The 22719-nt window shown below is 44.3% G+C and overlaps 1 protein-coding gene across 1 annotated transcript in view; it reads right to left on the reverse strand.

Annotated features, from left to right (window-relative positions):
* Positions 1-22719, reverse strand: part of LOXL4 (lysyl oxidase like 4) — a 216526-nt gene that overhangs the window by 97261 nt on the left and 96546 nt on the right. The window contains exons 5-8 of the mRNA XM_069239653.1: positions 3830-3868; positions 3153-3366; positions 1861-2044; positions 783-937 (exon numbers count right to left, since the gene is read on the reverse strand). Coding sequence (XP_069095754.1) covers positions 783-937; positions 1861-2044; positions 3153-3366; positions 3830-3868 — 592 coding nt within the window. The remainder of the gene's footprint in view (positions 1-782; positions 938-1860; positions 2045-3152; positions 3367-3829; positions 3869-22719) is intronic.

Here is a 22719-nt window from a genome sequence, read left to right on the forward strand (position 1 = left end):
AATGTTTGCATATTGTGTCAGGAAGGGGTTAGAAGGATCAGCATGTGGTGGAGTACCATCTGGTAAACATCAGTTACCAGTCAGTTTGAGCTCATACACTTAAAGAACGGTACAGTGCAAGAACACAGCACATTTCAGCATATACGTGATAAGACAAACTAGAAGCAAAAATAAGGTGATAAGTTCTAGTGAAGTACATCAAAATAGAGACTGTGGGAGGGAAAAGTAGAGAAAGTCATTAGAAAATAAATGCAATGTGTGATTAATGGTTGAACTCTGTTCTAGGCCAGTGAAAAGAGAAGGTGATGTCTTAACAGTATTTCAATGTCTGGTGTAATGAAGTCATGTGGAGCTCAGGCGGGTAGCTGGGGGCATATCATGTGAATACTTGGTTTAGAATGCGTGGATTCTATAATCCTGGGGTTTAGAGCCACAATTCTTCAGCGCAGTGGAGGTAGCTTTGGTCCTCTGAAATAGTCAATTCTGACAAAATAGTGAGGAAGAGTTTGTATACGATCTTGAGTATCGGGCATAATGTTCTGAAAATGTATGTCACTAATCAGGAGCTATTAGAGAGCTATTAGAGAGAAATCAGTAGTTGGTGATGTAATTAAACATCCTAATGCCAGCAACCAAGTGGGATACTGCACGGACAGCTTCCCTAACAGGACCCTGTCAAAGAAATGTGTATTGCTCTGAAGGGTTATGACAAAGCTGTGGATATTATGAAAGATCTTATGATGCTTCATGGACACAGTTTTGGGGCAGTTGAATACACATACCTTATTCTGGTACCCCATCTGTGGAACATTGCACCTGACTGCTGCATCCTCCTCGTGCTGACAACCCTTTTTACTGGCCTCCTGGAAGCTGCACTTTGTGATGGACTTCTCATGACCACTGCATAGCACCTCGCTCATGTGGATTGGCCCCAGACCTTCAACCAAAGATGAATGCTGATGAACTACAGTAGACCCAGCAGTAGGCAATTTAAGTTTCAATTCACTTTTTGGAGGGTGTGGGCCATGGTGGCCTAGAGGAAGTGCCTACCAAACCCCGGAATAGAGTAGGGGACCACATGATCTGTTTATTATCATAAACATAGGACACATCCATATTAGGTTAAAATGACAATGTTACAAAATGGATTGCATGCTCTAAAATAAACTGTTCCTGATCGCTTAAAACAGTCTGTCCAATTACTTACTTTTGCAGTTTACTCTATGGAATTTTCCTTTTTAGCATTGAAAATGCATGCCATAATAAAACAAGTTGAGCCAAACACAGGCAACCATAACAAAATATATCGCTGTGTATAGGCAGAGCATGCTAAACATATTGCATGTTCTCATGTTAAATACATGTTTATCATCCATGAACCTGTTCGTGCACATTAACATACCATCTGACAGGAAGTTGAAAGAGGAGTCTGTTGAAGAAAAACATAGTAGCTTGAGCAACCGCAGACTAGATTGCAGGACATCAACAAGCTGAAGAAGAATTAGAGCAAGAAAGAGAGGACTAGAAAGCTGCCTTCTCCTTCCACACTCCCAAGATTTGGTACAATCTCCTCATCCGTATCGGAACAGCCCTCAGCATCTTACGTTTCAGAAAGGAACTGATGACCCATCAGTTCAAAGAGCACTATCTCCGCACACAATGGCAACCTGCTGTTCTTGTAGACAATCTTAAATTGTACCTTATGGCTCAGACCCTTTTTTCAGCATTCTGCTGATTTCTAGTTAGGTTTACACTACTCAGACCCCAATATAATCATACATTTTACATGACATGATGTTTTATAGTGTTGTTATTCACCAACGTTGCACATGACAGACTTGTCAGTCATAGCACACTCACCTTGTCCTAAATGAGCGCCGAACAGCACCTCCTTGGCAGATCCAAATCCCAGCTCCCGGCACACAATGCTGGCAGAGATGAGGTTCCACTTATCGTCACATACGGTGCCCCACTTGCCATTCTTCAGTACCTCCACTCTTCCCTCTCCAGTCTTGGCACCGGCTCTGAGTCTGACCAAAGGCTCCTAACAACAGTAAGATCAGACAGCAAAGAGAGAGAAGTCCAGACACTTAATAAACCACAAACACAAATCACTTCTAAATCTTGGATAGTCAGGAATCAAACCTCTTACAGACTTTAACACCTCTAAACTACCTGTATAGATAGGGTTTATCCTTGGAATCCCGGAACAGATCTTAATGACATCCTTTAGACACATTTATGAAGTTAAATGCTCAGTTGTCACTATCTCTGAACAAATTTTACAACCAACACTATATTTCCAAAATGGACGTTCAATCTGCTTACATCACATGTGCAAGATATGGGTACCATGGCCTCCCCAGTACAGGCATTTAATACAGGTATTTAGTACATCACTAAGATTAATTACTCATAAAACACCTGGCAACATAACCAGGGATGAGCCCCTTAAGGCTGTACAGTCTATGCAAATTATTTTGGTTGTTTTCATTGTGCCAATACATCAATTTTGATCACTCCAGAAAGCACTAGGACAATGTCAACATACAATATGGCAAATTAAAAATATACTAGAAATTTTGAACTAAGGCCAAAACTGATTTGCATATAGTGGGTTGATCCGTGTAATAGTAAAGAGGAGCTAGAAAATGATAAATATAATTATCAATGGTTAATATTAAATCAAGTATTCACATTCATTAGGTTTGTGTTGTCTATGTAAGTCACGCTTAGCTTGAGCCCGGGACTCTGGCCTACATCTTAAATAAAATGATCACCTTTACAGGCCAATATTTATGGGTAGAAATACTTTTGTTGTGCCTTCCGAGAAAGGAAGTAGTGATTTCTGAAAACTTTAGAGAGATACTTGGGAGCAGATTGTGCTGATTATAATTTTGATGAATTATACAAACAAAGAGGTGTTACTATATCACACAAAACATGGTACTACTTTTTATCAGCCTCTAAAGAGTGAAAGTTGTATTCAGCCCACCAGAATCTGATCATGTTGACTATTCTACAAATAGACCTTTGCATCTTGGGTCAGCTGAATCCACTAAAGTGTTTTCCTCATTGGAATCAGTGCTCTCCTTGTGAAGGATAGGATTCTAATTTGTTGTAAAACTTTAACAGTTCTTCATTCACAGTACCTCTGTCCTAAAGGCTTTACGGAAAGGCTTTCCATGCCCACTGCTGTACTGGGGTCCTGCAATGCAGCGGACAACGGCGTGAATTCCTATCTTGCAGGCAGGTTTCAACTTGTCGGGTGAGAGCTGGATCTTGCAGCTTGCCAGGTGGGGCTCACTCCCTGAGCAGTTCACCTTGTGAATCCAGAACATGCTCTTCTTGGTCATCACTCTCATCCTGGACAATAACAAAAGTGCAGTTTACAAGGACGAGTGTTGGTGAAGGAAATGATGGAAAAATACAGAGAGCAATATGGATTGATTAATATGAATGTGAGTGATGGAAGCAAAAGGAAGCATACATGAAAGAAGGAAAGAATTAGAAATAACTTTATTTCGTTATTTCGTTATTTATTTGAACAAATCTTGAAGTAATGTTTAAGCAAAGTGAAGAATGAAGAACATTTTAGAATGAATGGCATATGTGAAATGAAAGAAAAAGGAATGAGAACGAAACAAGGCGCGCACAAAATAAGAAGGCAGAATAAGGGGGGACTGTTGTTACAAATGTAATAAAACACTTGAAACAAACTGAAGAAGAAGACAAGTTAATGTATTGAAAGAGAAGAAGGCAGACAAGAAATATCTCAGAAAGTACAGGGCCTACCTGCATTACAGCTTAAAAAGGGTAAAGTACTTACTTGGATTTGGGGTCTTTCATCTTCAGGTTCCAAAGTTTCCTGGAAAGAATAAGCTTGATGTCAGTACAAATTTTTTATTAATATAGTTGCTGGGGGTACATTGTGTTATATTTTTAAAATAGCAGTGTCTAACATAGTCTTAGGTTAAAAAATAACTACAGTATTGATGAAGAAGACAATGTGCATCAAACAATGCTGAGAGCGGTACTTCCTATTGTAATGTTTGAATAGCGGGATGTCTGTACTTCACAATTAAAAATATTTGCTATTTAACACGTGTCTATCTAATGTCTGTTTTGCTTGAACTTTTGTTGTGGTGTACTACACTGTGCCCTAACTCTGATGGGAGTTAGAGCCAAAGCATGGGATTACACATACATTTTCTAAAATGGAAAATGGAAATTACTTTTAAGCATTGACATTTTGGGTTATTGTAATACATCTTGTTCTCTCTTCAGAGGGCATGACGCAGACTTGCTGACTACATGAAGTGGCAAATGGTTTTGGAGGCATGCATGATTGAAATAGCACTGTGAAGCCACTTTTGAAAGTCAATGATCAATGTAAAAATGTCAGGTCATCGAATCAGAGTGAAAAGTCAGAAAACATCAGCCTTTCAGTAATAACCGTATTCAAATGGGCAAGAGGTTTAGCTAGAGTGTTGCTCCAATGCAAATGAAGGATGTTTATGATGTTTCAATAAAACAGCGTCGGATATCACTTAATGTAAAGAGATGGACTTTGCTATACAAAATGTTTTCCTATTCAGGCAGCCACATGTGTAAGATACAATTAATGTTCAAGTTCTGTTAGTCTTCGACATTGGTTATTTGAGATATTGTGTAGTTCGTTTACTTCTATGTCTCCAAAATAGCTGTTGTACATAGGCATTTAGCACGGATGATGCAATGTCGGTTATCCTTTTCCGAGAACCCGACAGAAATCACAAAATCTATGTTTGCCAAATAGTTACCATAGGAGGAAACAATCCCCGCATAACAGAGCAAAAATGTACAGAGAGAGTGCAGACTCCAGCAGTTGCTCAAACCTATTGAACTATTCCCCTTGAGCCGTGGAGCAGACTAGACATCATAGCATACAAGATATATCCAAGATTGATGGTGTCCATTCATTGGCTGAAGTTTAACCATTACCCCCTTGTAGTAGCCTTCATGGCCCCTGAGGTCATCCATGACAGCTGCCTTGAAAACCAATGACATCTGAGGTCAGCGTACTTACCATATTTTCACTCTACACATTTTGGCCCCTATTGCAAAAGTTTGTGTTAGAATCTAATTATCGGCTGTCTGTGTTGTGTATTATTCTAGCGGTTACGTTATTCCAACATGTAAATACAGACATGTTCTTTCTAACAGAAAAAAATATAATCGGACATTTTTATTATTGTTTTTGATCACCGTGTCAAACTGTATCTGAGTCACCAGCGTGCAACACCCTCTTGGAGTAAGCTTTGATTACTCTGTCAAGCTACCATTGGAGAGTTAAGAGTAAAGATGGACTACTTTCTTACCACAATTTAGTGCAATATTCCCAAGGACCTCTGGACAGAAGTCAGGCATCCGGGCCATGATAGCCCCTGATGAGTTTCATACCATCATCAAACATGGCAAGCTCCTGAAAATGTTGTAAGACACACCAGGATGCTTCAGGCAAACCCTTCCTATGCCGCCTACCAAACACTATTGAGGCCTGGTCTCTGTGGCAGGTGTTTCTACAGACTAGGTGTAAAAGTCTGCTCATACCATCTACTGTCTATTCAGTTCTGCGTGTCAATAACCAACACAACGAGTGAATTAGAGCTCTACTAAATTATAACAAGCTGACAAATATACCACATCAATGTTCATGTTGTGTGCGCCCTTTTCAAAAATGCTGTCTGTGTCTATAATTTTAGGAGCTACAGTGCAAGAAATGAAGGACGTTTCACTCAACTGCCCACGATGTAAATGCAAAATATGATGGAATTGTCCTAATAACCTATTTAGATGGACTTTTTAGCCTCTTATCTTCATTGCACTATAACTTTTAATATCTTAGGTACTAAACGTTCTTGTACTTTTTCCCTGAGCTTGTTAGAGAACATTAGCTAACACTGAGGCTCCCGCTGATGTAGTCCTAATGGACCGGTGTAAGATAGAGCCCCGTTTCAGCATTTCTAATAGCGTTCTGTGCATTAAGTGTAACAGGGCTGTGTGCATCAGCCCTACCATCATTATCCTTATGAAAAGATGAAAAACGAAATAAACCGAAACATATGATTAGCCGAAAACAGATATTGGGAGCAAAATTTCGGAACCATATGCCTCTTCCTTCTTTTGAGAAGCTTTGTGTGTACTTTACTGCTACGGGCATTTCTTTCACGTTTTACTGATCAGCTTTCTCAGTAGAAATGCAATGTTTGGTGAAGGTAGAAAACCCTCCCACTGGCAACATTACTTTGTGTGTGTGTCTGCGTGTGTGTGTGACCCACGCTGTCTGTGTTTGTGTGTGTGTGAACGACTTCAAGACGTCCTTCGGTTTCTCATATCCATTTGAGCTGCATCACATCACAGGGGCAAAAGATAATAATTTAGGTGTCTGGCGTTAAGCTAAATAATAGTGGCAAAAGGCGCAGTCAAGAAATAAAAGCAGCGTTTGCTTTAATTGTGTTAATTTCCATTACTGTATTTTAGAACTGCGGCAGCGTATGTGTAACCGTTGTCCTCTCACCGACTGGGGTGCTGAGCAATCCATCCTTTCCACGTGGGAAGGAAAGCGAATGAGTGAATCCCATACAGGGCAATAAAACGAGGAAATTCATGAAAAGCAGAAAGAAAGAGACAAGCAAACAAATTGAAACTCAGAAAGGACACAGAAAGAAAATAAACAAGCAAGAATGCTGCAAAGAGAAAAAAGAAGAAAAGAAGAGAGAAGAAATGAATACAGAAAACTAGAAGGAAAGACAGAATGAAAGAATGAAAGGAATAACGGTAAAAATTCACAGGGTGCTAGATACAACATTACAGCACAGATAACATGCTGGTATCTTTAGTTTGACTAAATGCAAGCATATTTGTTAAGTTGGCCTTTCGTCTGAAACATAGGACAGTCAGTGTTCATTAGACTTTATCTGTGGGAGTTTTTGTGTACCACTGGCATCCCAGGGTCCTTTGTACTTTAGTGTTGTACTTGTGTAATGCTTAACCAAATAGATAGTAGCAGTAGTAACGTATGCATGCAGTTAAGACTCATCTCAGGAGGAGGTATTATGTTTGGGAAACAGGTACTAATATAATACAGTAGTCACGCCAAATAAAATCAATGCCCGGACAGCACAATATCTTATCAAAAGAAAAAGAGGGAGACATAATATAGGAAGAGAACAACTTGAAAGAGAAGAGAGGGAAGCATCTCCTGACACAGAAAATAAAAAGGGATAAATAAGATGAACATTCAAAGAACATGGAAGTTGCCACAGTTGATCTCTGAACACAGGCTAAGTATATTGAAACTTGAGAGGGAACTACAAGTTAGCTGCTTCCTTGTTTGGTGAAATCTACCTTGTAAAATATAACCGTTGGTGGTGGATGAAACATAATATCCACTTTTGCAGATTTGGGAGTGCATTACCATTTTTACATGGTCCGGCTCACTTGAGGTAGAGTCCCCATTCCTATTAGGAAGGAAAAATAAATATATCACTTTGCCCTACAGTGAATGTATAATATGGAGCATGTGATATTACAATGTAACCAATCCCAATGCAGCTGGTAACAAGAATTACCAGCCGCACCAGGATTACAAGGGTCTGGGAATAACATTTGAATCCTGTGGCTAGTGAGTTTTAACCCAGCCTTTCCCATGCCCAAAGCAGGCCAAATTTCTGGTACAAAAAGCACCCTCTAATGGGGAATGACATGTGGAAAATAGTGCAGAAACGGTGATTACTGCACAATATTCTCCAATTTGGCTGCCAGAATTACTGTGCCATCTAGTCAGCTACTAGTAATGATGACCTTATAAAGATAAACAAAAAAGGGAAACACCTTTTTCATTCAAATATTTTTGAAAAACTCCTATCAGGCCATTGACGTCCATTATCACTGGGACATTGAGGCTTGATACTGTCTGGGTCCATTAACTCCCCAGGTTGGAATTTGGGTTACTGATGAGGGGGATGAAGTCCAAATCAAGCAACAACACCAGTTCTTGTCAGGGTGATGCACAAGCCCCAAATTAACCTGTGCTTAATCCTCTGGTACCTTGGCACAAGGCAGTCAGGCTTAACTTTGAAGCAATGTGTAAAGTATTTATGCAGCACTTCAAACAGTAGTAAAGTAAAAACACAACATAAGAAACATTCCCAGGTACCCAAGTGTCAATTTTCATCTCAAGTGCTTCTTGAGAGGTTGTGATTGCCTGGAGAATGTCCCTTAATATGGGGCCCACCGGTTGTCCCTTGAGCTCACTGTGTCAACCCCAACGCGTTGAATCAGAGCCTCCAAACTTGTGACCAGCTTTCTGGTTCTTTTCTCATATGGCCTTTACCCCTGTACTTATTGAAGAAGAAAAGCAGTGTGGCAAGCTGCTACCTTACAAAGTTTGTATTGTAGGCAGGCCTTGTTGCAGCACCAGTAGATGAGGGTGAGGAAGATCCCCCATGCCTCACCTGGGGACTCGGCTCGCCATCCACTAAAAATCCTGGGAGGAGCTGACAGAGGGCTGGCAGTTGCAGGAAGATGAATCCTGTGTAGCTAGGAGCACATGACCCAATCCCCAAAGCTGTTCTTTGGTCACTCTGCGTCATCTCAGCAGAGCCCAGTATGAGATTCACATGGCAGGGTCAAGGTCTGGTTCAGGAATGGGCCAGCAGCCTGCAGTGTCTTCCTCCCTCGGGGCTTATGTAACAGTGGCAGAAACTCACTGTGGGTGCAGGATGTTCTGACTCCACTCATTGTGACGATGCCGGTGGGTGTTCCCCTTGTAGAAATCCTGGGCCTTCAGGTACTCTACTCACTTTTCTGGAGAACTGCTGGTGGAGTGTCAGGCCCTGCCTTTATGCTGCCCAGCAGATGTGGTTAACCAGGGCCAGTGATGCAGGCTTCAGGGTGAGTAAGGGAGGGCCATGTTACAGTGCAGCAGCATTTTCCTGATATTCGGGCCGGTTCAATGTCCATAGCATCTTCTGCAGCTCACCATGGCAGCCCTGCATGTAGTTAGTGCAGGGGAGGCACATTATGGACACTCATAGGTCCGGGCCCTCTACATAGACACTCTCACTTCTGGCTGGCAGGACCGTCAGTTCAAAGCAGGTATCAGGGCTCCGGGCCTGCCCACTGCTTCTCACATTCCCATGGACCTCCCATTGCAGGCCCAGTCACTACTGCACTTAGTACCTCTCATGGGATAGTAAAGTGAAATGAATCACCCAGGTACTCACATCACACATCTGCCATTCTACCCACGTGCAGCGGTCCCCAGCTCCCACAGAGCCAACTCTAGCCCTCTATGTCAGAGGGTCAGACTCCACTGTTAGACCCGCTCTAGGCTGCTCACCACCTCTATTGGCCCAGGTAGTGTCCCCATTTCGGAGCCTCCTCAGCACATCTGCTGTTTGTTCATTCCTGTTGGGTGACTGCGGGGACCCCTCCCGGCACCTTGTTTCTCCGCCGTAGGGTATATGGGTCAAAAGGGGAGCCCTCCTTCACTCGTTGCAGGCCTGCAGCAGCCACTCATAGGGCCGCTCCATTTTTTCTGTGCCCCAGCTGCCATCTTGGACTGGCGGCCACCTCACTGTGTCCAGGGGGCCTATCTGTCAGCTCTCTTATCCTGGCCCTTCATGTGTTAGTTAGAGCCACATCTCACCCCCACACATTCTCCTTCCTTCCAGCAGTGCCAAAGGGGCTCTAGGGGTCCAGGATGGAGCTGGATGGGGGTTTGCCAGTCGGAGCGCAGAAATGTGCTGCCTACTCCATTGCTGGCTAGCCATGCTACCCTTCTTGCAGCCATTCATGTTCGATATTGTCTAAACACACTGATGCACTCCAGGAGCATTTGACCACCTTATGAATGCCTGAGTAGGATTTCAGAGACCAAAGTAACCATCTGCATCCTTGGGGAAGCCAGTGGTAGGGTTGTGTATTCTGTAACACTGTGCCCTGACTTTTATTAGCTGAGGCTCATTGTTGGTTAGAGCTGTGAGAAGGTAGCCTCTTTCTAGCCTTGTTACCCCCACTTTTGGCCTGTTTGTGAGTGTATGTCAGGGTGTTTGTCACTGTTTTCACTGTCTCACTGGGATCCTGATAGCCAGGCCTCAGTGCTCATAGTGAAAACACTATGTTTTCAGTATGGTTGTTATGTGTCACTGGGATCCTGCTAGTCAGGGCCCCAGTGCTCATAGGTTTGTGGCCTATATGTATGTGTCACTGGGACCCTGTCACACAGGGCCCCAGTGCTCATAGGTGTGCATGTATATGTTCCCTGTGTGGTGCCTAACTGTCTCACTGAGGCTCTGCTAACCAGAACCTCAGTGGTTATGCTCTCTCATTACTTTCAAATTGTCACTAACAGGCTAGTGACCAATTTTACCAATTTACATTGGCTTACTGGAACACCCTTATAATTCCCTAGTATATGGTACTAAGGTACCCAGGGTATTGGGGTTCCAGGAGATCCCTATGGGCTGCAGCATTTCTTTTGCCACCCATAGGGAGCTCTGACAATTCTTACACAGGCCTGCCACTGCAGCCTGAGTGAAATAACGTCCACGTTATTTCACAGCCATTTTACACTGCACTTAAGTAACTTATAAGTCACCTATATGTCTAACCTTTACCTGGTAAAGGTTAGGTGCAAAGTTACTTAGTGTGTGGGCACCCTGGCACTAGCCAAGGTGCCCCCACATTGTTCAGAGCCAATTCACTGAACTTTGTGAGTGCGGGGACACCATTACACGCGTGCACTACATATAGGTCACTACCTATATGTAGCTTCACAATGGTAACTCCGAATATGGCCATGTAACATGTCTATGATCATGGAATTGCCCCCTCTATGCCATCCTGGCATAGTTGGCACAATCCCATGATCCCAGTGGTCTGTAGCACAGACCCTGGTACTGCCAAACTGCCCTTCCTGGGGTTTCACTGCAGCTGCTGCTGCTGCCAACCCCTCAGACAGGCAGCTGCCCTCCTGGGGTCCAGCCAGGCCTGGCCCAGGATGGCAGAACAAAGAACTTCCTCTGAGAGAGGGTGTGACACCCTCTCCCTTTGGAAAATGGTGTGAAGGCAGGGGAGGAGTAGCCTCCCCCAGCCTCTGGAAATGCTTTGTTGGGCACAGAGGTGCCCAATTCTGCATAAGCCAGTCTACACCGGTTCAGGGACCCCTTAGCCCCTGCTCTGGCGCGAAACTGGACAAAGGAAAGGGGAGTGACCACTCCCCTGACCTGCACCTCCCCTGGGAGGTGTCCAGAGCTCCTCCAGTGTGCTCCAGACCTCTGCCATCTTGGAAACAGAGGTGCTGCTGGCACACTGGACTGCTCTGAGTGGCCAGTGCCACCAGGTGACGTCAGAGACTCCTGCTGATAGGCTCCTTCAGGTGTTAGTAGCCTTTCCTCTCTCCTAGGTAGCCAAACCCTCTTTTCTGGCTATTTAGGGTCTCTGTCTCTGGGGAAACTTTAGATAACGAATGCATGAGCTCAGCCGAGTTCCTCTGCATCTCTCTCTTCACCTTCTGATAAGGAAACGACCGCTGACCGCGCTGGAAGCCTGCAAACCTGCAACATAGTAGCAAAGACGACTACTGCAACTCTGTAACGCTGATCCTGCCGCCTTCTCGACTGTTTTCCTGCTTGTGCATGCTGTGGGGGTAGTCTGCCTCCTCTCTGCACCAGAAGCTCCGAAGAAATCTCCCGTGGGTCGACGGAATCTTCCCCCTGCAACCGCAGGCACCAAAAAGCTGCATTACCGGTCCCTTGGGTCTCCTCTCAGCACGACGAGCGAGGTCCCTCGAATCCAGCGACGCTGTCCAAGTGACCCCCACAGTCCAGTGACTCTTCAGCCCAAGTTTGGTGGAGGTAAGTCCTTGCCTCACCTCGCTGGGCTGCATTGCTGGGAACCGCGACTTTGCAGCTACTCCGGCCCCTGTGCACTTCCGGCGGAAATCCTTCGTGCACAGCCAAGCCTGGGTCCACGGCACTCTAACCTGCATTGCACGACTTTCTAAGTTGGTCTCCGGCGACGTGGGACTCCTTTGTGCAACTTCGGCGAGCACCGTTTCACGCATCCTTGTAGTGCCTGTTTCTGGCACTTCTCCGGGTGCTACCTGCTTCAGTGAGGGCTCTTTGTCTTGCTCGACATTCCTTCTCTGTTCAGGTCCAATTTGTGATCTCCTGGTCCCTCCTGGGCCCCAGCAGCGTCCAAAAACGCTAAACGCACGATTTGCGCGTAGCAAGGCTTGTTGGCGTCCTTCCGGCGGGAAAACACTCCTGCACGACTCTCCAAGGCAAGAGGGATCCGTCCACCAAAGGGGAAGTCTCTAGCCCTTTTCGTTCCTGCAGAAACCTCAGCTTCTTCTGTCCAGTCGAAGCTTCTTTGCACCCGCAGCTGGCATTTCCTGGGCATCTGCCCATCTCCGACTTGCTTGTGACTTTTGGACTTGGTCCCCTTGTTCCACAGGTACCCTAGATTGGAAATCCACAGTTGTTGCATTGCTGGTTTGTGTCTTTCCTGCATTATTCCTCTAACACAACTATTTTGTCCTTAGGGGAACTTTGGTGCACTTTGCACTCACTTTTCAGGGTCTTGGGGAGGGTTATTTTTCTAACTCTCACTATTTTCTAATAGTCCCAGCGACCCTCTACAAGGTCACATAGGTTTGGGGTCCATTCGTGGTTCGCATTCCACTTCTGGAGTATATGGTTTGTGTTGCCCCTATCCCTATGTTTCCCCATTGCATCCTATTGTAACTATACATTGTTTGCACTGTTTTCTAAGACTATACTGCATATTTTTGCTATTGTGTATATATATCTTGTGTATATTTCCTATCCTCTCACTGAGGGTACACTCTAAGATACTTTGGCATATTGTCATAAAAATAAAGTACCTTTATTTTTAGTATAACTGTGTATTGTGTTTTCTTATGATATTGTGCATATGACACTAAGTGGTACTGTAGTAGCTTCACACGTCTCCTAGTTCAGCCTGAGCTGCTCTGCTAAGCTACCATTATCTATCAGCCTAATCTGCTAGACACCCTATACACTAATAAGGGATAACTGGGCCTGGTGCAAGGTGCAAGTACCCCTTGGTACTCACTACAAGCCAGTCCAGCCTCCTACATTGGTTGTGCAGTGGTGGGATAAGTGCTTGAGACTACTTACCACTCTTGTCATTGTACTTTTCATAAGAGAAAAATATACAAAACAAGGTCAGTGTATATACACATAGCCAAAAAGTTTTGCATTTCCTCTTTTCACTCTTTTCTAAGTGCTGAAAAGTACCTCTAAACTTTCAAAAAGTTCTTAAAAGTTTAAAAAGTTTTTTCTGTCTTTCCAAAAAAAGTTCTGAAAACTTTTTTCTCTTTTTTCTATCACTTTAACTCTCTCTAAAAAATGTCTGGCACAGGCAAAAATGTTGAACTGTCCAAACTTGCATATGATCACCTTAGCTGGAAAGGAGCAAGGAGTCTCTGCATAGAGAGAGGTTTGAGTGTAGGGAAGAATCCTTCCTTAGAACTGTTAATTAATATGCTTAGAGTACAGGATAAGGCCATAAGTGCCCAATCTGGTGAAAAAGTAGCTAATGGTTCTCAATCTGATCCAGGGACTCCCCCAGGAAAAGGTTCAGGAAAGAAACTTCTCAGCCTGCCCATTACTAGACAGTCTAGCATAGTTGGTACAGAGGTTGAATCACACCATACTGATGGTGTGCTCTCACATTATGCTGGTAGCCAAGCTGTTAGGGTGCCCTCTGTAAGGGACAGGTCTCCTTCTGTTCATTCCCATCATACCTCTGTATCTAGAAATGTCCCTGCCACCCACCCTGATGACAGATTGTTAGAAAGGGAGCTCAATAGATTGAGAGTGGAACAAACCAGACTGAAGCTCAAGAAGCAACAGCTGGATTTAGATAGACAGTCTTTAGAATTAGAGAAGGAAAGACAGAAGTTGGGTTTAGATACCCATGGTGGCAGCAGCAGTATTCCCCATAGTCATCCTGCAAAAGAGCATGATTCAAGGAATCTGCACAAGATAGTTCCCCCTTATAAGGAGGGGGATGACATTAACAAGTGGTTTGCTGCACTTGAGAGGGCCTGTGCTGTACAGGATGTCCCTCAAAAGCAGTGGGCTGCTATCCTATGGCTATCATTTAGTGGAAAAGGTAGGGATAGGCTCCTTACTGTGAAAGAAAATGATGCCAATAATTTTACAGTTCTTAAGAATGCACTCCTGGATGGTTATGGCTTAACCACTGAACAGTACAGGATAATGTTCAGAGAGACCAAAAAGGAGTCTTCACAAGACTGGGTTGATTTCATTGACCATTCAGTGAAGGCCTTGGAGGGGTGGTTACATGGCAGTAAAGTTACTGATTATGAAAGCCTGTATAACACAATCCTGAGAGAGCATATACTTAATAATTGTGTGTCTGATTTGTTGCACCAGTACCTGGTAGACTCTGATCTGACCTCTCCCCAAGAATTGGGAAAGAAGGCAGACAAATGGGTCAGAACAAGGGTGAACAGAAAAGTTCATACAGGGGGTGACAAAGATGGCAATAAGAAGAAAGATGGTGAAAAATCTCAAGATAAGCATGGGGATAAGGGTAAAACCAAAGATCCCACTTCAAATCTTAAACACTCTTCAGAGGGTGGGGATAAAACAAATTCTTCCTCTTCTTCCCAACCTGCACACATTAAAAAGCCTTGGTGCTTTGTGTGTAAAAATAGAGGCCATAGGCCAGGGGATAAGTCCTGTCCAGGTAAACCCCCTGAGCCTACCACCACTAATACATCAAGCTCTAGTGCCCCTAGCAGTAGTGGTACTAGTGGTGGGACTGCTGGCAACAGTCAAGCAAAGGGTGTAGTTGGGTTCACTTATGGGTCCATAGTGGAAACTGATGTAATCAGTCCCAAGACAGTTTCTGTCACACCTAGTGGCATTGGCCTTGCCACACTGGCTGCTTGTCCCCTTACAATGGATAAGTACAGGCAGACAGTTTCAATAAATGGTGTTGAGGCCTTGGCCTACAGAGACACAGGTGCCAGTTTCACTTTGGTGACTGAAAACCTAGTGCCTCCTGAACAACACATCATTGGACAACAGTATAAGATTATTGATGTCCATAACTCCACTAAGTTTCTTCCCTTAGCTATAATTCAGTTTAGTTGGGGTGGAGTTACTGGCCCTAAGCAGGTGGTGGTATCACCTAGCTTACCTGTAGACTGTCTCTTAGGTAATGACCTAGAGGCCTCAGGTTGGGCTGATGTAGAGATTTATGCCCATGCAGCCATGCTGGGCATCCCTGAGGAATTGTTCCCTTTCATTTCAAGTGAAATGAAAAAGCAAAGGAGAGAAGGCCTGAAAACTCAGGATCCCTCTCCATCAACAGATAAAAAGGGTATCACAGTATCCCCTAACCACCCTACCATTCAGGATACTATTCCTGTGGTGGGAGAAACCTCTCCTGGGGTGGCACCTGTTCCAAGGGAATCATCAGCTAGCAAAGCTGGACTCCCTGAGGTGGAAGTACCTCTCTGTGGGATAACTAACATTGGTGAGAAAAAGAGCACCATTTTAGTTAACATGGAGCATCCCTCCAACCCTCCCAGAGAAACTTTAGTGCAGAAACTCTGCACTGCCTCACAACACTTAGGACAGCATCCCTGCCCTAGTGTGGAGCTGATAGGACAGCATCCCTGCCCTGCTCCAACTCAAGAGAAACAGCATCCCTGTTCTCTCTTCCAGCCAGATGGACAAAGTTTTTGCCCAGCTATGGCTTTTCTGAGACAGCATCCCTGTCTGGCATTTCCATCACTACAAATAGGTTCAGTGGACAATTCCCACTGCTCTAAACTAAAACTTACTGATAGAAACTCTGAAAATACATCTTCACATTGTTGCTTAGCTAAAAAACTTCAAACAGGGTGGTTTACATCCCCACAGGGAAGTAACCATATAGTGGATGATAAAGGGAGTAACCAGTCTATTGCAGAGCTACTCTCTACTTATCACCACTTAGACAATAAAGTCTCAACTGGCCAAGGTTAGCCTTATTGTCCTTCGTTTGGGGGGGGGTTGTGTGAGAAGGTAGCCTCTTTCTAGCCTTGTTACCCCCACTTTTGGCCTGTTTGTGAGTGTATGTCAGGGTGTTTGTCACTGTTTTCACTGTCTCACTGGGATCCTGATAGCCAGGCCTCAGTGCTCATAGTGAAAACACTATGTTTTCAGTATGGTTGTTATGTGTCACTGGGATCCTGCTAGTCAGGGCCCCAGTGCTCATAGGTTTGTGGCCTATATGTATGTGTCACTGGGACCCTGTCACACAGGGCCCCAGTGCTCATAGGTGTGCATGTATATGTTCCCTGTGTGGTGCCTAACTGTCTCACTGAGGCTCTGCTAACCAGAACCTCAGTGGTTATGCTCTCTCATTACTTTCAAATTGTCACTAACAGGCTAGTGACCAATTTTACCAATTTACATTGGCTTACTGGAACACCCTTATAATTCCCTAGTATATGGTACTAAGGTACCCAGGGTATTGGGGTTCCAGGAGATCCCTATGGGCTGCAGCATTTCTTTTGCCACCCATAGGGAGCTCTGACAATTCTTACACAGGCCTGCCACTGCAGCCTGAGTGAAATAACGTCCACGTTATTTCACAGCCATTTTACACTGCACTTAAGTAACTTATAAGTCACCTATATGTCTAACCTTTACCTGGTAAAGGTTAGGTGCAAAGTTACTTAGTGTGTGGTCACCCTGGCACTAGCCAAGGTGCCCCCACATTGTTCAGAGCCAATTCACTGAACTTTGTGAGTGCGGGGACACCATTACACGCGTGCACTACATATAGGTCACTACCTATATGTAGCTTCACAATGGTAACTCCGAATATGGCCATGTAACATGTCTATGATCATGGAATTGCCCCCTCTATGCCATCCTGGCATAGTTGGCACAATCCCATGATCCCAGTGGTCTGTAGCACAGACCCTGGTACTGCCAAACTGCCCTTCCTGGGGTTTCACTGCAGCTGCTGCTGCTGCCAACCCCTCAGACAGGCAGCTGCCCTCCTGGGGTCCAGCCAGGCCTGGCCCAGGATGGCAGAACAAAGAACTTCCTCTGAGAGAGGGTGTGACACCCTCTCCCTTTGGAAAATGGTGTGAAGGCAGGAGAGGAGTAGCCTCCCCCAGCCTCTGGAAATGCTTTGTTGGGCACAGAGGTGCCCAATTCTGCATAAGCCAGTCTACACCGGTTCAGGGACCCCTTAGCCCCTGCTCTGGCGCGAAACTGGACAAAGGAAAGGGGAGTGACCACTCCCCTGACCTGCACCTCCCCTGGGAGGTGTCCAGAGCTCCTCCAGTGTGCTCCAGACCTCTGCCATCTTGGAAACAGAGGTGCTGCTGGCACACTGGACTGCTCTGAGTGGCCAGTGCCACCAGGTGACGTCAGAGACTCCTGCTGATAGGCTCCTTCAGGTGTTAGTAGCCTTTCCTCTCTCCTAGGTAGCCAAACCCTCTTTTCTGGCTATTTAGGGTCTCTGTCTCTGGGGAAACTTTAGATAACGAATGCATGAGCTCAGCCGAGTTCCTCTGCATCTCTCTCTTCACCTTCTGATAAGGAAACGACCGCTGACCGCGCTGGAAGCCTGCAAACCTGCAACATAGTAGCAAAGACGACTACTGCAACTCTGTAACGCTGATCCTGCCGCCTTCTCAACTGTTTTCCTGCTTGTGCATGCTGTGGGGGTAGTCTGCCTCCTCTCTGCACCAGAAGCTCCGAAGAAATCTCCCGTGGGTCGACGGAATCTTCCCCCTGCAACCGCAGGCACCAAAAAGCTGCATTACCGGTCCCTTGGGTCTCCTCTCAGCACGACGAGCGAGGTCCCTCGAATCCAGCGACACTGTCCAAGTGACCCCCACAGTCCAGTGACTCTTCAGCCCAAGTTTGGTGGAGGTAAGTCCTTGCCTCACCTCGCTGGGCTGCATTGCTGGGAACCGCGACTTTGCAGCTACTCCGGCCCCTGTGCACTTCCGGCGGAAATCCTTCATGCACAGCCAAGCCTGGGTCCACGGCACTCTAACCTGCATTGCACGACTTTCTAAGTTGGTCTCCGGCGACGCGGAACTCCTTTGTGCAACTTCGGCGAGCACCGTTTCACGCATCCTCGTAGTGCCTGTTTCTGGCACTTCTCCGGGTGCTACCTGCTTTAGTGAGGGCTCTTTGTCTTGCTCGACGTCTCCTCTCTCTTCAGGTCCAATTTGCGACCTCCTGGTCCCTCCTGGGCCCCAGCAGCGTCCAAAAACGCCAAACGCACGATTTGCGTGTAGCAAGGCTTGTTGGCGTCTTTCCGGCGGGAAAACACTTCTGCACGACTCTGCAAGGCAAGAGGGATCCGTCCACCAAAGGGGAAGTCTCTAGCCCTTTTCGTTCCTGCAGAAACCTCAGCTTCTTCTGTCCAGTCGAAGCTTCTTTGCACCCGCAGCTGGCATTTCCTGGGCATCTGCCCATCTCCGACTTGCTTGTGACTTTTGGACTTGGTCCCCTTGTTCCACAGGTACCCTAGATTGGAAATCCACAGTTGTTGCATTGCTGGTTTGTGTCTTTCCTGCATTATTCCTCTAACACGACTATTTTATCCTTAGGCGAACTTTGGTGCACTTTGCACTCACTTTTCAGGGTCTTGGGGAGGGTTATTTTTCTAACTCTCACTATTTTCTAATAGTCCCAGCGACCCTCTACAAGGTCACATAGGTTTGGGGTCCATTCGTGGTTCGCATTCCACTTCTGGAGTATATGGTTTGTGTTGCCCCTATCCCTATGTTTCCCCATTGCATCCTATTGTAACTATACATTGTTTGCACTGTTTTCTAAGACTATACTGCATATTTTTGCTATTGTGTATATATATCTTGTGTATATTTCCTATCCTCTCACTGAGGGTACACTCTAAGATACTTTGGCATATTGTCATAAAAATAAAGTACCTTTATTTCTAGTATAACTGTGTATTGTGTTTTCTTATGATATTGTGCATATGACACTAAGTGGTACTGTAGTAGCTTCACACGTCTCCTAGTTCAGCCTGAGCTGCTCTGCTAAGCTACCATTATCTATCAGCCTAAGCTGCTAGACACCCTATACACTAATAAGGGATAACTGGGCCTGGTGAAAGGTGCAAGTACCCCTTGGTACTCACTACAAGCCAGTCCAGCCTCCTACAAGAGCCATCCATGTTAAGTATTTTATGAGTCAACCACAACCCACTTGGTAAATGTCTGAGTGTGTTTCGTAGGTTAAACAACCCATCTCCGCACTTGGCCATTGTAGGGGATGAGGTACCTGTACTGCCACATCAGACTCTGACTTTTCAAACCCTGAGGACACTTTCATATTACACTGACCCTCATGACTACGCCCTATGTCTTCTCCTGTCCCCACAACATTTCACCACAATATTTTGTCTATTAGCCCACTAAATTTAACCATCTGCACTCTATTGCGCATTTCACTCAATTAATCAAAAATTGGTTAAAATAAGTGAAAACATTAAATTTAGTTAAGGGTGAAGCAGGAAAATGCTGCTCTTAACACAAATCCTAAAAAAAAATTAGGAATTTCACCAATTAAGGTAGTAAGAAAACCTCAGCTTCCTCCCCTCCATCAAAAGTGAAATGTTAAATACATATGCAAATAAGAGAGTGACTCAGTGTCTTGAAGACTGGGTGAGAGCTTCAATGATTGCGTGATTACTTTCAAGAAGTGGGAGACGATATCAATCGTTAATTGGGCTATCATGTTTTTGTGCATACGTATTATTGTTCTCTAAAAGTGAGTGACATTAATGAAATTATTAGTGGGTTTGTTTGTAAGGCGATTACATTTCATTCCACTGTGTTAAATGGTCCACACGTCATTTAAATTTGTATTTTTTATATTATAGGTGGTGTTGCACTTATTTTCCATGCTAAAGTGTGATTTCGTCTAAGGCTCTGATTTTGAGTTTGTCCGAATCCAGGAGCTTTTTATCACACTGCATAAATAGTAATACCCTTGAGTTTGATATTTATTGGATCCAATAAAAAGCATGCATTATGGGTTTCTGGTGAATAAAGTACACATTTTGGTCCTTTGTGCACCAAAACCCTCAAGGTATGGAAAATACTGGACGCCTCTCCCCTGCTACATTCCGACAGGTTTGACCTGCCGAAATGTAACTAAGGGTAAGATATTCACCTCACTGGTAATTACCGGATGCAGTAAATACCAGCCAACATGTAATTCTGACCCCTGTGCGAACAGAGGTTTATACAGGGGTCGGAAACCACAGACCTACTCATAATTTGGGCGTATGTGTAAACAGTAGTGAAATCGTACATTATATAATGTTGTATTATATGTGTCAAATAATGTATGAGGTGAACAAAATTCATTCTGATGTGTTGTACTCACAGTTGTCCCTTTGTAAACCTTAACTCAAGCTTTTATCATATATATGTTTACTACATAGTGGCAGTCTCCACTGTGTAGTTACACATTAGGTCACAGTAGAGAGTTTTTTGTTTTGCTACTAACATTGGTGCCATTTGATGAATCTTCACGAAACTTTTCCAAAAAAGTCTATACACCTCAGTACTTTCCTGGAAAGTTTTGTGGTGATCCATCAAAAAGGAGCTGAGAAACATGTCCCAAACTTTTTTTTTTCCAAATCACATTCCAATAGGAATTTTGGGAAGAGTTACAGAAAATTTGAATGAACAGAAGTACACCAAATTTGGCAGAAAGCTAAGTAATTATGTTTTGTGTCATTTTTGTGTTTTGGTGCCAATCTGTTCATCCGTTTTTTAAGAAACGAAGGGGCAAAATATAGTGATATCTGGATGGTTGGTCCTGCAGGAGTGCTATGGTACTCCTGCAGCCCAGCAAACTTTAAAAATAAAGATTGGTCTAGTGTGTTTTTTCCCATCGTACCCTTGGTACTTCAAAAATATGAAATGTTGAGGCTGCCATTTCAGGACTAGAAGGAATTGATCACTTTGTTCTGAGTTATTTAAAAAAAATTAATTCAAAGGGTTTTGTAAGAAGTGTTCTGGGCCCCTAGCCGGGGACCCTTAATGTGGTACTGAATGATTCTTGTGGGAGCTGGGATAACACACAGCTACGCAAGCATCAACAAGTGAAGTTTGCATGGTCTTGCAGTACTGCTGGTGGTGTGTCAGCTTTGGTACCACAGGCTTACCAAAGTATCAAAAAATAACAAGAACAAATGTGGGATTGGGGTCTGTGGCTGTTAGGCTCCCAAGGAGGGTTGGATGCAGGTCTAGCCATTTGGTCACTACCTGACAATACACAGCCATAGGTTGTGTACTGATGGGGTGTTGACCACAGGCACTTGAAACACAAAAAGAGAGTATCTGGAGTGGTTTAACCCCACACATGCTCCCGTCTTGGCTAGAAAATCATCAATACACAAAAAGGTGTGGGGTGTAACTGGAAGGAACTGGACTATTAGGCCCTGTTCAGGAGGCGCACTAGTTGGGTGCGTATTTTCCAGGTAGAAATATGTGTAATAAGTGGCTGTGTCTTTTGGGGGAGTTCCCTTTTACGGACTAGGTGGTCTCACACACATTATAGTGTCATGCTTCATCATTTGACCACCTAGCCCCACCCATGTAAGATGAGACTACCTGGGTGGACTCAACCTCGTTGTTAAAAGAACTGCAGAGGGAGTGCTGAAATTAAATCTAGCTGGATGGTACAGGGATCCAGATAAGGAATTGGTAAATAAAATTACCTTACTAATCACCTGTTTCGATTCGAGATTATTTAATATAGGTGTTTGTAGGTAAGAATAAAAACTGTGGTAAGGACTCTGTTGAGAATGATGACTCACTGAGTCCAAAAATGAGGGACCAACATGTTTCTGCCCGCACTAAGAGCTGGAAGGTCGGGGCATTCGTCAGGGTCGGGGATCCCTATAGGACAAAGAGCGTGAAAGCATGCTTGAAAGGTAAAGTAAATAAACAACAGGCCTACCTGAACATTTTATTTTTTGGGGGGAGGCCTATGAGGAAGATATAAACAGTGCAGGCAGCCTGGCCCTGCAGCCAACACCACACCATGGATGGCATAAAGTTATGTTCAATGAGGGAGTTGGATGTATATGATAACAAAAACAGAAATTCACAGAAACCAACAAAGATTGTAGTAATATTATAGTTAGCTTCGGTTTTAAAATTGTACTATACATTTTTTTTAAATCACAAATTCGGAAAAAACACAAAGGTTAAAGCGTCATTATAGTTAGGCCTTGTAATAAATAAAACAAACATTTAAAGACCATCAAAACACTGAAATTCACCAGTTCTACTTTACTGACCTAACTATAACATGTGCTCATTCCATGCACTACGTGACTTTAAATACTACATCACTCATGACATGTTAAATGAAATAATTGCTGATATTACTGATTACGTCATCCAACCAATATAACAGTTTGCTATAAACCTTTCCTAGTGGCAGTTATTCAGCAGGTTACATGCAGACCCAATACGTCTGGGTGTATCCTTTCGCAACAAGCAGAACATGAAGGATATGTGTGAAATTATGCACATTAAGTAGATATTGTGCTTTTTTTTAGGGTTGAGCCTGCGACTGCATGTGC

This window comes from Pleurodeles waltl, chromosome 6, assembly GCF_031143425.1.
Source record: "Pleurodeles waltl isolate 20211129_DDA chromosome 6, aPleWal1.hap1.20221129, whole genome shotgun sequence".
Lineage (NCBI taxonomy): Eukaryota > Metazoa > Chordata > Amphibia > Caudata > Salamandridae > Pleurodeles > Pleurodeles waltl.